Source organism: Cariama cristata, unplaced genomic scaffold (assembly GCF_000690535.1).
Source record: "Cariama cristata isolate BGI_N322 unplaced genomic scaffold, ASM69053v1 scaffold10860, whole genome shotgun sequence".
In the NCBI taxonomy this organism is placed as follows: Eukaryota; Metazoa; Chordata; class Aves; order Cariamiformes; family Cariamidae; genus Cariama; species Cariama cristata.
In genome coordinates this window covers 52,324-67,436 of record NW_009592991.1, presented here as the reverse complement: position 1 = coordinate 67,436, position 15,113 = coordinate 52,324, and the positions used below count along the sequence as shown (strand labels likewise).

The 15,113-nt window shown below is 43.0% G+C and overlaps 1 protein-coding gene across 1 annotated transcript in view; it reads right to left on the bottom strand.

The window, feature by feature from the left end:
• Positions 1–542: 542 nt before the first annotated feature.
• Positions 543–15,113, bottom strand: part of LOC104154995 (calpain-5-like) — a 54,252-nt gene continuing 39,681 nt past the window's right edge. Inside the window, exons 8-12 of the mRNA XM_009705991.1 lie at positions 12,843–12,965; positions 10,443–10,645; positions 9,648–9,769; positions 2,399–2,535; positions 543–857 (exon numbers count right to left, since the gene is read on the bottom strand). Coding sequence (XP_009704293.1) covers positions 675–857; positions 2,399–2,535; positions 9,648–9,769; positions 10,443–10,645; positions 12,843–12,965 — 768 coding nt within the window. The 3' untranslated portion in view covers positions 543–674. The remainder of the gene's footprint in view (positions 858–2,398; positions 2,536–9,647; positions 9,770–10,442; positions 10,646–12,842; positions 12,966–15,113) is intronic.

The following is a 15,113-nucleotide window of genomic DNA, read 5'->3' as shown; positions in this document are numbered from 1 at the left end:
CATGCCTGGTCTTAAGGTTATGACCTATGACTGAACTCCTTTAGTGATGACATTTTCACCAAGGAACAGAAACATCTGATCTGTAGCAATAACAATGAAATTCATCAAGAACTTTATATACCTACATGGGGAAAAAAATTTCAATCAAAGGTTAAAAAAATCCCCCTCCCAAATACAGCCTGGCAGTGAACAAGGACTGAGCCATGCAAATCCACCTTGTGCTTGCCACCCCACCAACCTGCTGGTACGTGACCGTGGCGACGCAGCCATTCCTGCCTGCATCCCGTCTCACTGGTGAGGGTAGATGACGATGTGCAGGGAACCTGTGAGAACAGTCACAGGTGCTTCCAGCTAATGTGCCGAGAGCTCCTGAAAGATGCTGCTGGGGGAGACGGTCATATCTTAATAAGCGTATCTGCTAACATTTACTTTGGCCCCTCGTCTACTGTATTTGCTGTATGATGAACATAGATATGTATAAATATGAATTTTTCCCTCTTTAAAAGCCTCTCTCCCCATTATCCATGATAATGTGGAGAGTTAGAGGGCTTTTTCTTTTTAAAGCCATTATGATTATGTGCAACCTTTGCTCCCGAGTCATTCACACAGAAAGCACAGACAAGCCCCCCTGCTGCGAGGTGACAGCTCTGTCTGGCTCTGCGGGGCTTTGGTATTCATAGCTCCACGAGGTCATCGCTGGAAAAAACCTTGACGGTGATGTGACCCGGCACCTCGGCTGCTCCTCGGCTGCCTCTCCCTCGGAGCTGCAGAGTCTGCTGTTCTCTGGGGTCACTGGGTGAAGCTGCCAGCACCGCCTGTCCGAGGAACTGGTCACACAAGATGTTGCTGTTCCAGACCTAGAGACAAGGGAACAAAAATAAACCCAGCTGAAGCAGTACTTCTCTCACATGCCACCTGAAAGGGTTGTGCTGGAGGACGGTCACCCCCATTAACCCCTTGAAAAAGCAGTGAGGAGGGGGCGTACATCTAAATTTAGCTAATTGTCTAGAGAGCATGTGGGAGATTCTGGATTTGCATGCTCATTTACATACACTATGCAAATAAGGAGCTAAATGCAGCTTTTTGCTTTTTAGGTCACTGCCTGCCTAGAAGAGGAACAAAAATTACCTGAGTTCCTCAGCAGTAAAAACCTACAAACCACTCTGCCTGCTTCTGCTCACCCCTGCAGTGCCTTCAGTGCTTTTCCTTTGACTGTGTTAGAGCCAGGTCCACACTGCTAGAACAAGGGACAGCAGTGGTTGTGGAGTCCTTGGACATGTCCTTTGTCACTACTCAGGATGGGGCTGGGCATAGAGCAAGCAGCAACCGAAATGGTGTTAATAGTGGGTTTTGCTGCTCGTCTCACGTGCCAGTCTTTGCTTGGTCTGTGGAGTTCATTAATATCTAACTTTCATTTACTCTGGAAAAGTCAAAGCGCTTGAGCTGCATACTGTAGAGAGATGGGGTGAGGTCCCATGTTTAAATCAAACCTTTACTAAGGATGAGGCAATCCTGCACATGCCAAGAACACAGACTGTGTTCCATCAGCTATTGTATCAGTTCCCTCTAATCCGTAACTACAGTCTGTGGTTTGGGGGATTAACAGTGCTATCATCCTCTTTCTATTTATAATATTTGTAGAATATACCTATTAGTTCAGAGGAGTACTATGGCACAGGAGTACTATGCACCAGTACTGCATTCAGCAGTGAAGAGTCAGAAATGTGTCTCTTCTTGCAACACAGTGCTATAAAGCTATTTCAATTTCTGGCATTTATATGCCACAGTGAATTGGTTCACAGATTCATTGTAAGAAGTCTCTACACTGATGAAGACGACATAGTCCTTAGTATCTGTTTAATACTAAACATCTGTGTGTATCAAACTGAAATGCCGCTCCACTCTCTCAAACTTTTCCTGGACTGCCTCGTCTAAATAGCAAGCTCTGTTTCTCCAGCTAGTGCTGAGATAAACAGTGTCATCTAGTTCCCACAGGGCTAGAATTCAAGGGTAAAAAAACTTCTTAATAGTGGCCTTAGCTTTGGTTTTATTTCAAACACTGACTCTGGACAACACTTGGCTTTTCTTTGTCTCTGTCTCTTCAGGTACCAAATGAGACAAAATGTAATTCTCTCAATTCCTTCAAAGCCTTGGAATGAAATATGCCTTCTGATCCCTAAGTGTCATCAGCTGCTGTTTTATGGAAGAGACCTAAACTAGAGAATCAGCAGAGCAGCTGAATAGCTCCAGGCATAGCCCAGCAAGGGGAGCAGAGGCTCTCACACTTCTGTCCTAGGTATCGGTCATGTGAAGGAAGAGTTCGTACACATCAAGCCCAGTGATGCTGTTGTGCTCCCCTACCTGCCTTTAGCAGCCCACCCTGCGTGGCTTATCTCACCTGGACAATGATAGGACTGTCGATGTTCTTTCTGTAAAAGATCACTTGTGTGTCGAAGATGGCACTGGTCGTATCATGTTGGACAGAGGAGCGCATGGTTTGGTTCTCACACTTGATAAGCACATAGGGATCTGCTCCTAAAACACAATCAGCAGCACGGCTCTTAGGACACAGAGTGGCAGCTGAGAGCTGCCCAGAAACCCAGCAGAAGCAATCCCCTCCTGTGCCTGGCAGCACCACTGCGACTGAGCAGAGGAACAGGGCACCAGAGCAGGTCACAGCCACTGCTAGTTGCCCGTCACCAGGAGAGGTGAAATAGCATGTTCTTGTCACAACTGGATGCTCAGAGCTGGAAACCAAGCACCATTTGCTGTGAAATCAGGTCACTCCCAGGCTAGGACTGCAATCTTTCCACATTCCCTTGCTGTGCGTCCTCCTAGCTCAACTAATAGAAGGTCTTCAAAGTGTAGCTCTTAGCTCCCTGACACTGCTCTAGATGTGAGAGCCAAAATGCATCTGTGAGTATGCAATCTGATATACAGTTCTGGGCGCCTGGGCCAAAATGGAAGGTACAAAGTGTTCATCATCCACAAGTCCTATGGAGGACAAGGACAGGAACTGCACAGAACTGCTTTTAGATCACTGAATGCACATCTCAGTGCCCACCTTCAGACTGCCTAGCTTGAAAGTGCTGTCTACGGTATTCTGATACGGGTATTAGCGTTAGGAGGCAGTTTTCAAGAAGCAGTTTCTCTTCCAGAAAGTAAAACATTGTCAAAATGCAAAAACATTTTGTAGGAGTGCACTGGTTTCAACAAAGTTTTCTGTGGAAAACTGTCCAAGCAAATCCTCCCCAGTTTCTCATTTCATTCCCATGAACCTGAGACAATTTCTTTGGTTCTATCATTTGGATCAATGCAATTTTAAAATTTTTGTTATCACAACATGTTTGTGTGTATTATAGGTCCTAGTTAGTATTTTAAATTACACTTTAATCATACGTAACCTGCTGAGATTATTCAACATTCCAGAAATGCTTTGTTGTTTTTACACTGAACATTTTTACTTCGTTATAAATATTGATATTTTCTTTCCATTCCAGTAGGGAGCAAGAACCGATTTGGAAACACCTGTCTTTATCCTCAAATACAATGGACTGTGCCTCTTTCTAATTAACTTTTAAACACAGGCACTACCATTTTTTTGTATTTCAACACAACTATTTCTGTCTATTCCTATTGTTAATGACAGCATATCTGTTTTTCCACACCTTGCTACTTTTTAGATACAGATTTTAAAGCAACCCACTGAATGTGTGTAAGTGAAAGTCAGACTCGTGATCATTTCTTACACACATTTCATCACCATCTACTTGAAAATGCCACCACTGGAATGACAGCCATAAGGCAGCATAATTTTAAGGCAGCTTTCGTTTGTTAACAATTCATACCCAGGGTGTTTTCCCTCAAACATGTCACTCACTTGCAGGAACGGATGCCAACATCTCATGCAAACAAACCACGTAACAGCTACATCCAAAACAGAAGGAGCTACTTCCACTTACGAGAAAGAAACAGATTTTTCCATATGCTGCACTACGATCACACCTGGCCAGACGGGCCATAGGCCTGTTACCCTGACAACATCTTACACTTGCTATAGCAGGTAGCAACGTATTGGCTTTTCTGATAGGCAATTACTTTCTGTGTCACTGAATGTGCGGATTTAGCTCTGGGGCACGGGGTGGCACCAGGCTGTGTGATCAGTGATGGAAAAGCTCCCCTCCCTCTTTGCAAAGAGATTTGGAAAATGGATCTGAATAAAATGGGGTCTTGCATGAAATGGTGTCAACTACTTTGGCCGCAGGCAAAGAGCAAAGCAACATCTAATCATTAACAGTAATTAAGAGATAAAGGGCATAAGAAGGGGTGGGGAAAGGACACAGAGCTTAGAGGTAACAGGCATATCTGCTGGAAGAGGGAGCTGTTAACGAAGGGGCTTGCTAAGTGAAAGGAAAAGGAAAGCTAACGTTTGAAAGAAGCAGATTCAAATTCTCAGAAAGAGCTAGGAAAAAAAAGAGGGAGGTAGAAGAGGAACATGAAAGGTACCTGCAGAGCACGACCTCATGGTGGCATTGCTGAACGGTCCATTACATTGGGAGGACTGGCTCCAATACCAGAACAAAAGAAAGAAAGGAGAGAGCTGCACATGTGGGACGAGACAAGGGATGTTCTCAGCTGCAGCTGGCCCAGTTCCTTGCAGCTCTGGGCCTGGTTTATTTACAGTACAAAGACAATGCAGAAAGGGCTGCTAACACGGAAAAGCAACATCCTAGTATTCGCCATGAGCTGGGAATGAAAACAACTGGGGCTGCTGCTCTGGCAGTGGAAGGCGGCCTGGGTTCAGTTCTCAGGCACACATATGACTCAGGCTATGCCTTGAACACCATACTGTGCATGAAGAACTGTTTCGTCTCAGTCCTATGGCCATGCTGTTGTACTGGGAAGTTGTACGAAGGAACAGCACAAAGGAGACAGCTGGAATCTGTAAAAGCCAGAAACACTTCAACAGCAATGACATTTCTAAGGCTTAAAGAAATCTATGCATAGTAGTCTAAGGCTAGCATTTTGGGGGGGTTGAGAATTGGATTGAGCATCCTTCAGCATTGTAAAAGGCTTTCTAGAAAACGTTTTTGAGAAAAAGTTCTCAGAGACATTCCCACTCTTCTCCAGCTAAGCCATTCTTACTGGTATATGGAGAGCTATGACAAACTCGGTCACAAAAAGGCATGGGCCAAACAGAACAGACACAGTGCTGAGACACAAGCACTGCCTTGGGAATTACAACAGGTTGTTTTGCCTTTTGTAGTTGAGTCTTTGTTCAGATGATACCTCTTAGCTTCTCCTGCAATACAGATAATAAAAGGGAGTGTTTCCACTGGCATCAGTAAATCCTCCCCACATCTCTGCTCCATTTTCTCTCTGCTTCCCTTCTCATGCTTTGACTGGGTATTTACCAGCTGCTTTGTGCCCTCTCCTTCCTTCTATTTCTCAGACTGCTCCAAAAGCAACTGCCATTAAAAGTACCAGATACTCTGCTTACCAGGTATGTCACATACCAGGGATCACAGTACCTAGTTTAGAAAGGCAATTAAACATGCCAATTCAACATGCAATTTCAGTGGGAAGACTTAAAAATGCAAAAGATGATTTGTTCTCAAAGATAAGCTCTTGGGAAAAGAGTGTGACAGACAGTAGCGAGAGCAATTTTTAAAACAGACTTGTGAACGAGAGACAGAAAATCTCCAAGCACACAGCGCTTCATCATCTTCTTGCAAACCTGCCACTGCGCTTGGCTCACAGATAGTTGGATCGACTTCAGAACAAGCTATCTTGGAGAGAGGTGCTTCCAAGAGAAGCAGCCTATATGCATTCAGAACTGAATCTGGGCAGCTAGATTCATCCACTATTCTTGACAACAGCAAACCATCCATTATTTTTTCCAGACAGGACAATGGATCAAAGACAGCAGCAAGGAGGAGCTTTCCAACAAACATTTAAAATAGAGCTTAAACAACCTTCTTCTGGCAGGGAGCAGGGTTCTGATGACAAGCACCTCGTGGACAAAGCTGGATGTGCACTTACTATGCAATCTTCATTCTCCTTGTTTAAGTAGTTGCTCAGAAGTTTGTGCTAAGCACAACTCTCGGATGACAGTGATGGGCTTATCTGAAGAACAGTGTATTCAAGTCTAAAATCCCTCTATCCTAGTTATATCAAAAAAAAAGGTATCTCTGTTCAGGCTGCTCTTACTTTCCGTAACTGCGTACCCTGGTGTCAGAGTATGGAGACATCCTGATGTTTTCAGGACAGTTTGTCACAGAGATGTAATGCCATGTCTCAGTTCTCAGAAGCTTCAGAATGAATCATAACCTCCCTCCTTTGTAATCAAGCTTTGTCTTCTCTCTATGCTAAGGGATGATAGTGACAAACCAGGCAGGTGGCTGGACAAGGTGGAATACAGCTGACAGATAACAGAGGCTGAGCATAAGGAAAGGAGCAGCTTGAGAGCTGAGATGCTGCAGAAGGTGAAGAAGTCAGGAAACCCTTGTGAAATGCAGTGGGGCTAATCAGACACAGCAGCTCACATCGAAACAAGTTGCCAATAACCTTCGCACCAGAAAATGAGTAACCTTTGTGTGAGGTCCTCTTAGCAGCAGGCAAACACAACCACTGAATCTACCTATTTTCTGCTTGAATAAACATACTGACTGTGGCTAACCTGAAAGGAAACCTCTGCTTGTCACTCCCAATGGCAATTGCTCTGTGTTCTCTTCCCTCATCTCACAGTATTGATCAGAGGGGAGGCTGCTGTTGACTTTTAAATCTAGTTCACATCAGGAAATGCTCCAAGGGCAGCAGGTAGTTTCGGTAATTTTAGACTTTGAGGTCTAAACTCCCTTCTGAGAAAGCTGGCCTTTTTCAAATGCCTGGCTGCTATTTCTCCTTGAGATAAGCATGGGAGAGGGTCCAGACATGGATCCAGAGAGGAGACGAGAGACGACAAGGAGTTGCATTCTTTTGTGGCAGTATTGGGAAGCAATCTTAGAATATGGGATATTTAATGTCCCCAGACACATTACTTTCTAGCGTAATTTACAATCCAGCCAAGCAGTGTGCTTCAAGGGATTTCTATGTCCACTCTTTTAATCTACCAAAAAAAAAAAAACCCCAAACGTGAGAAATATGTACCATACCTAGTGTTTTATGTTACCAAAAATGGACTCTAGTATCAAGCGGGAGCTTTGCCAAATTTCCCAGCAAGGTGCCCTTAGAAGGCAGAGTGCCAGTTATGGGCGTTATCCTGGCCATTGCACAGCTTGATTTTATTGTGTAGCACCAATATCAGCGGTGCACATTTGGCTTCATGGGTTTTTTATTTACATACTCTTCCTACTTCATTTGTCTGAAGCTGCTGTAAGATACAGCGTTCTGCAAGACAACCTATGAATGTACTCTGTGAGTTGGAGACACTTATAGGAAAAAAAAAGAGTAATAAAGTGAGATTCAAACAGGGATTTCACAGCAGTATTCAAGATAACAGGGAAGCTACTGAAGTGAAGTAACTCAGCTCTCCTTCAGTGCCCCCTGAATGGATGAGATTTGGAACTACAGGCTGAAAAGACACAAAGGCTTTTGGTGAAATCTTTATCTTGATACAAAAGGAAAATATTTTAACTTTTTTGGTGAAGTCTTATTCGAAGTCAAACAATAAGATTCATTCAGGTTTTATGTTCACATCCCCTTATGTTTTTGATGGATTTACAAATGACACGTTGTTTCACACAGGGAAATAGAAATACATCAGAAAAAAATTGACAATGATAGACTGATTTTTTTTTTCAGCCACTTGATGAATTCAATACTAATTCACAAATAGTACCACTTGACCCAATTCTGCATTTTTTCAGCAGATAAAATAAACAAGTGGAGGCTTTGCTTAGGTTTAAACAGAAAATCCATGAATCCATTTCCTATAGACAGTTCTTCTCAAAACAGGTTACGTTTTCAGTTCTGTCAGGGTAATCATGAGCCCAACACTGGCTGCTGAAATCAAAGTGGAAGAAGATGCTTCAACTCAACCTGACCATGTGTGGTAGTACTGGGTCCTAAAGGTATTTGGGCTATGCTGTAGTTAGAATATCTATTAGACATTGGTTGTAAGTCCTATTTGTGACGGTCTGTGTCACAATGCATCAAATCCCACAACGCTGTCCGAGATGAAGCCTGGTCTTTGGCATCTGCAGGCAATTGTTTTTAATGATCTTGTCAAGGCTGTAATTATGTTAAGAATTGTGAAATGCTAAGGGTGGAGAATTGGCTTTTACTGCTTTACTGCAGGGAGTGTTAGAGAAAAATGTTTGAGGAATTTTAAAAGCAAAAAAACCCCCACCCTTAAAAATGAAAATGTCCTTCACAGGGCAAGAACAAGAACTTACTGCCTCTTTTCAATGCACCACTCTGCTATTCTTGTCACATATAGCCCCTTCAGTCTCACCCATCCATCCTGCCTTGCTGAGAACATGGAGCCATAGTGCTTGTTTGACTGAGGTGTTTGTGGCTCCTGTTCTTCAAGAAAAGTACTGAGAAAAATGAACTGAAACGATTTTCTTTTCTCATCCCTCCAACATTCCTGTCCCCTGAAGAGACAACCAGACTTAACAGAAAGTGGCTTTCACAGTGAAAAGTACATTCAGTCACCATTCAGTGGGTGCCAGGAATGAGAAGGGGACTGGAATAAAATTGTAGCCAGCTGATGGGAGAAATTTTACAGCTGCTTTGTGAGACTGAAGATGAACTGTACTACAGGTCTAAGTGTAAGGTGTTCTCTGCCACAAGAAGTTAATGCAACTGAGCTCCACATCTTAAACTGAAGAGAGCTGAAGAGTTATCTGGAGCAAGCACCACAGACATTTCAGGAACCTCTTTAGTTTCCTGCTCCAATTTCACCATAGTATCTCTGCTCCTTTGCTTTCTCCCTACCAACCACTCAGTGCTAGATGTGTCTACTTTTTCTGTTGCACTGGTCATGAAAAATGAAGGTCGACAGACGGAGAGTAAGAGTAGAAAATGAGGAAGCAAATGACAACTGGACATGCCTCCTAATTAACTGTCAACATCAAGTGCCAGAAAGACATATTAGTGTCCTTCAGGACACTTCTTTTGACATGTAGATACACAGTCCTATACCAGTCATTTAACCTCTCCCTGTCCTAGTTTACCCAGCTGAAAATGGTTGTTTGAAACCCATAATTTTCTCCCTGAAGTGCTATTAAGCTTGTGGTAATGAAGAACAAAGTGCTCTGAAGGCCATGAATGACATTGCAGAGGTAAGGGTAATATACTGCCTGAGTCTGTGCAATTCAGCTGTCTCCCTGATATTTTCCATTTAGAAAACACATAACCCTGAAAAGCAAATTTCTTACTAATCCCCACAAAAAGCTTCTCAGGAGGGTCTGGCTCCTACTGCCCATCTGGACCAGCATAGATGACATATAACTCTTGTTATCTTGCATCATAATATTCTTCTGATCTCTACTTTTGAGCAGATTTTACAGTGTGCTGAAAAAAAAAATCCCATAAATCTTCAGTTTGTTTGGATAGCTTCTAACTGCTTATGTATCAACTCAGATCATCTTTAGAGGACTGAAGAAGCCCCTTACACTCCTCTACGTGCGCTTTACACTTACCACCTGATCTGTCTTGCTTCTGTAAACCCTCTGCAGAGTGAATTTTGATCTGGGTGACTCTGCGTGGATAGCCACAAAGAAGACTCCAACATGTCATTTTAGGCTTATCTGCCTTCAGCTCCCTGAAAAATCATGGGAAAAGCAATTGAAGCAACGAATGTCAAACAAGCAATCAATAGTTGTGGAAATTTGGCATTTTCAGAGCATGAGATTTGTACTCTTTCCTCATCTACCATTCTGGAAGTTTGTGGTACGGAAACAGACTTAAGAAATAAAAACAGAGCAGAGCAAAGTAAACCAAATTTGTGTCATCTTTCACATGGCAGCAGAAGTGGTGTAAAAAAACTCATGCTTTAAATCATGGAAAATAGTATCAAAGCAAGAAAAAGATTCAGTAGGCCTCATTTCATGAAACACTAGTTTTGTCCTTGAAGACAACCTCTGGTTTCAAAGGAGAGGATCAAAGAAATAAACAGTATCAACTGTAACTGCAAGCACCAGTGCTCCGCGTTCTGACCTAGAACTGGAGGCAACTACAAAAGCCAAACTAAAAGGCCAAAAGACCCAAATGGAGTTGTCCACTAGGTTCCTAAGTAAAAATGTCCTGACCATGCACAATCCCAGTGATCCATATGAAGATTCTTGGAGGTGACCCTGACCATCTCAAGGGCCCAGTTCTGGAGCGATATGAGCTTGTGAGTCAGGGATATTTGAGGGCAACCAGGCAACCATTTCCAAGGAGGTTCAGCCAGTGTGGGTGAGGGAAGATCTCATGTAGCTGTGAGTGTAACCTACCTGAGTTTTGATGGCACATCTGTGAAGAGTCTCAGGATAAACTTTGCAATGATGCCAGGATGATATGTAGTTGGGATAAGGATGTAGCGGCCTTGCTTAAGGATCCTCTTCAGGAACACAGTGCGTGTGTTGATGTAAGGAGATGTGGCCACTCTCTCCTGCACAGTGAGCTTGTGTAGTCGATAGTTTCTGTTATCTTCCACCTACAGCCACAGAGCAGTATAGGGATTAATCACAGAATCGTAGAATGGTTTGGTTGGAAGGGACCTTAAAGACCATCCAGTTCCAACCCCCCTGCCATGGGCAGGGACACCTTCCACCAGACCAGTTTCCTCAAAGCCCCATCCAGCCTGGCCTTCAACACTTCCAGGGATGGGGTATCCATAACCTCTCTGGGCAACCTGTGCCACTGCCTCACCACCCTCACCGTGAAGAATTTCTTCCTAATATCTAATCTAAATCTTCCCTCTTCCAGTTTAAGGCCATTGCCCCTTGTCCTATCACTACCTGCCCTTGTAAAAAGTCCCTCCTCAGCTTTCTTATAAGCCGCCTTTAGGTACTGGAAGGTAGTCATAAGGTCTCCCCAGAGCCTTCTCTTCTCCAGGCTGAACAGCCTCAACTCTCTCAGTCTGTCCTCACAGGAGAGGTGCTCCAGCCCTCGGATCATCTTTGTGGCCTCCTCTGGACTCCCTCCAACAGGTCCATGTCCTTCTTGTGCTGGGGAGCTGAAGGCAGTACTGCAGAGGGGGTCTTACCAGAGCGGAGCAGAGGGGCAGAATCCCCTCCCTCGACCTGCTGGCCACGCTGCTTTGGATGCAGCAAGGAGGGATATCAAAGCTAACAGGCAGGATTTTCCCTGCACATCACACAGCCTTTCATGGGCAGAAAAGACAATGTGTAATGAAGGCAGATGGTTTGGCAAATGGTTTTTCACCCACTGAAGCTGTGGCAGAGATAGTCCTGACAGGCAACCCAGTGGTCCAAGCATTAGCTCACACAGGCTTCCAAGCAGTGCTGTTCTGCACCTCACTGCGCTGGTATATAGATGTATACCCCTAAGTGGAGGTAAAAGTTTGGGACTGGCAAAGACATGCATCCACTAACAGAGACATAATGCTACTGCAGAGTTTTGAATGCTTTCGAAGACACAGGCACACTCCAAGGACTGCACCCACTGAACTAAGCTGTCACCTTAGATGAGGCTGAGATTCATCTGCCTCCTTTCTCTGGCATGTAGAGAGAGCATTCTGGTCTTACATAGCAGGCTCTCAGTCCAGACGCACACAGCTGTATTTTCATTGCCCTTTCCTGAATACAAAAGCCATGGAATAACCATGTATGTTTTGCTCTAAGCCTTGAAGCTGTGCTTAACTATTAACATCCTCTTCATAGTCTTCAGTTGTGTTCAGATAATTTAGGCCATGGTCTTCCAAAGGCCTTTAGTCATGATAATGAGCCTGGTGGTTTAGAACACTTCTGAAATAGAAAAATTATTGAACAGAAATAGAGATAGAGCACTGATACTTTTCTGAAGGTGTGATTTTCTTTTCTAAGCCTTTGGAAATTAGATATACAGGCAGGAACAAGGCAAGGTAAATTATGCTATTTTCTGTAACGACAGTTTTCAATATATATGGTTAACAGCTGATTGTCAAAAGAATAGGTGTGATGCAGATGTCAGCAGCTCTGACTGACTGTTAAAAACTTGACTGGTTTTTACTGTAGGGCCACAGACTCAGTGTAGTCCCACTAGCTACAGCAACAGATGATAAGATAACCCTGATCCTCAGTGAAAAAGCAGATGCATAGCTGTTTCTCTTGCTTTCTTCCTTTCAGTTCGTATGTTTTCATTGTACTCAATTTGCCCTGGGAGTGCAATTAAATTACTGTTGGGATCCCTCTGGTTCCTTTTCATATATGCTTATTTCCTACTCACTGCTCAAGCTTTTGAAAACACTCTTGACTCTTTTTTCTAAGTGGCAAAAGAAAAACTGCAGACTTTTCAAACTCAGTCACTTGGCTGTATTTGCTGATGAAATGGAGGCAGGAGCCTCCAGTCAGAAGGAGAAAAACCCCTCCATGTTTCAAGCATTAATATTTTCTTGTCTTTCTATTCAAAGCTTGGGGTAGGAAAAGCACTTAAAATTCTTTTGCAATAGGGATGAATGACTTATGTTCCTTCAGTTCAATTAGAGTTTGAATTGAACTAAATTCAGTTTACTTTAAATAGTCTGTCTAATTTCAGCTCTGGTGACTGAGTGCAGTACATATGCAAAGCTCATGCTGAGAGGAGAGCCAGACCCCACCATGACAATCATGCTGCTGTCTGCCAAAGATCTCATGGCCAGGATGAAGCAGGACTGAACAAATTCTGAACCAGGAGGGCAGATGGCTGCCTACCTTGAATATTTCAAAGCCAATAGGGATGCTGTCTCCTTTCCCTTCTTTCTTGTATTTGCGGCGATCCTCCTGTTGTAATGAGACCAACACTTTGTCCTCAGTCTTCTTAACATCAAAGATGTACTAGTAGAAGAGAGAAAAGGGTAAGCTGTTAGAAATGCCTGAGCATACTGGGGGTAAAGCCACCACCAAGGAAACACGTGCATGCAAAGGAGGCAAATGAAAATACATTTGGGAGTGGGAGGAGAGTTTTCCATATAATAGACATTCCCAGCAATTCCCAGCTGAAAATTCATGTTAATAATAAGGATCTTTAAACCAAAAGTAACAGAGATGCTGAAAAAGGTAATTCACATAAAGGACAGTATGAGACTCTTACAAAATAATTGCTGAGGCAGCAGAAGAGAACATCTCCTCTGAAAGCAAAAGACAAAGGATTAAGTTTTATTTAGATATATATAAATCAGGAATGAGATTAAAAATTAAATCAACAGACTCAAGATGAGGTCTTTGATAATTTTTGATTCTTCCTTTATTCCTTATTCCTGTATTTCCTTGAATATCTAAACAGGGACCTGCAAATGAAGGAATCCTCCAAATCTTTCTTAAAAAAACCCAAACCTCACAACTTTGTTCTGCACCTACAATTTCTATTTAATGTAAGAATGACAGGAATGTTAATTTTGAACTTTCTTAGTTTTCCTGAAATTCTTAGGAATACCCAGTAAAAAGGGCTAAGAAGGACTCCTGCATCTTTAACACGCAAACCTTTTATCCAAACTGTTTGAAGTAAACTTGAATCAACTCGCGTTTAAGATCAATCAAAGGAATTTATTTCAAATTTAGGCAGCAGTTCCCATCTCATTAAATCAGATCTGCTTATATTATTATCACTACCAGACTAGTTCACAAGTAAGTATGTATCCTTTCAGTAGACAAAAAAGGTCAGATAGGTGTTTCATTACACGACAAAGAATTAAACACTCAGATGCGTTCACTATTAGAGTCTTTAAATTTTGTTTCTTTTGTGCATGTAGAGGCCAAATCTGAGTTGTCAGAACCAGTGGAGAGGAAGAAGACACTATTTATGCCAAGTTTAGACAGATGCTTTATTTTTCCATCCTCGGACCTTTAAATGTGAAGCAAAGAAAAGCATAAAACTGCAGTGGTGCAGCTGGGTACTATGTGCACCACACGTTCTGATTTAAGCCGAAATTCCCTGACAGCATGGAGAGGACTGTCATCAGTGGTTCAATTCCCCTCTCCTTGCTCCTCTGAGAGCTGCTAAAAAACAAATCCTCGTTGAGTTTTGCTCAGAGGTAGGTACTGAGATTGCCTTGATTACTGTTGTGGAACGATCCCCCATAATGACTTCACATCCCCCTGTGGTTAGAGCTCTGCAGAATAAGGCACCATCCCATTTCTCATCCCTGACCCTCACTGTCTCAGGCAGTATCCCACCCACATGGAGGAAACACCAACCTCTAGCAGAGCTGGCTGAAGCACAGCAGTGTCGGAAAGAAAATCAATACCTTCCCAAGCCTCTGGGCTTCATTAGTTGTTCACGGTATTTACAGTCCAGATTGGCCTCCTACAGAACTACTGCTTGCTGTTCTGGGCTGGCTGGTTTTTGGTATAAATTCAATGCTTCTTTGTACTTGTGTTTGTGTGCTATATCAACACTGAGGCAGAGAAAGCACAGGGTCCTGAAGAGAGTCCTAGGAGTTAATAAAAAGCCTCTGCAGAGAAAATCTAAAAAGCAAGATATAAATATGCAGCAACATCTAGTAAGGTCTATTTTAATTCTTGTCCCTGTTGAACCATATGCAGTATTACCTTGTCAGATAGCCCAGAGCATTCCAGGGCAAATGGAGGTGTGGAAGGGGAAATGTGAGAGTCCAAGAGAGTTCTCTTGGTCTGATGAGAGGTATGCAATTGTGATGGTCTCTGATCTAATGACATTTCAGTTGTCCTAATGGGTAACAAACTGGAAATCTGCAGGTGGCTGTAGGAATACACTTGTACTTTGCCTAAATTCCCTTATTTTAAAGGGACTGGAAATGTCAAAGTCCCTCTTTGTACAGATAAACTTCACAGGAGGCCTCAGTGTCAGTCATTTCACTCAGGGAGAACAGACAGAGATTATCTCTAGACTATGGTAGTACGTGCCACGGTAATTTATAACGGCCCTAAGCTAACATAAATGTGTTCCAGCACTGCTATTAAGAGCCTTTTAATCAACTAGCCTAGAGATAAGACTGGAATAAAAAG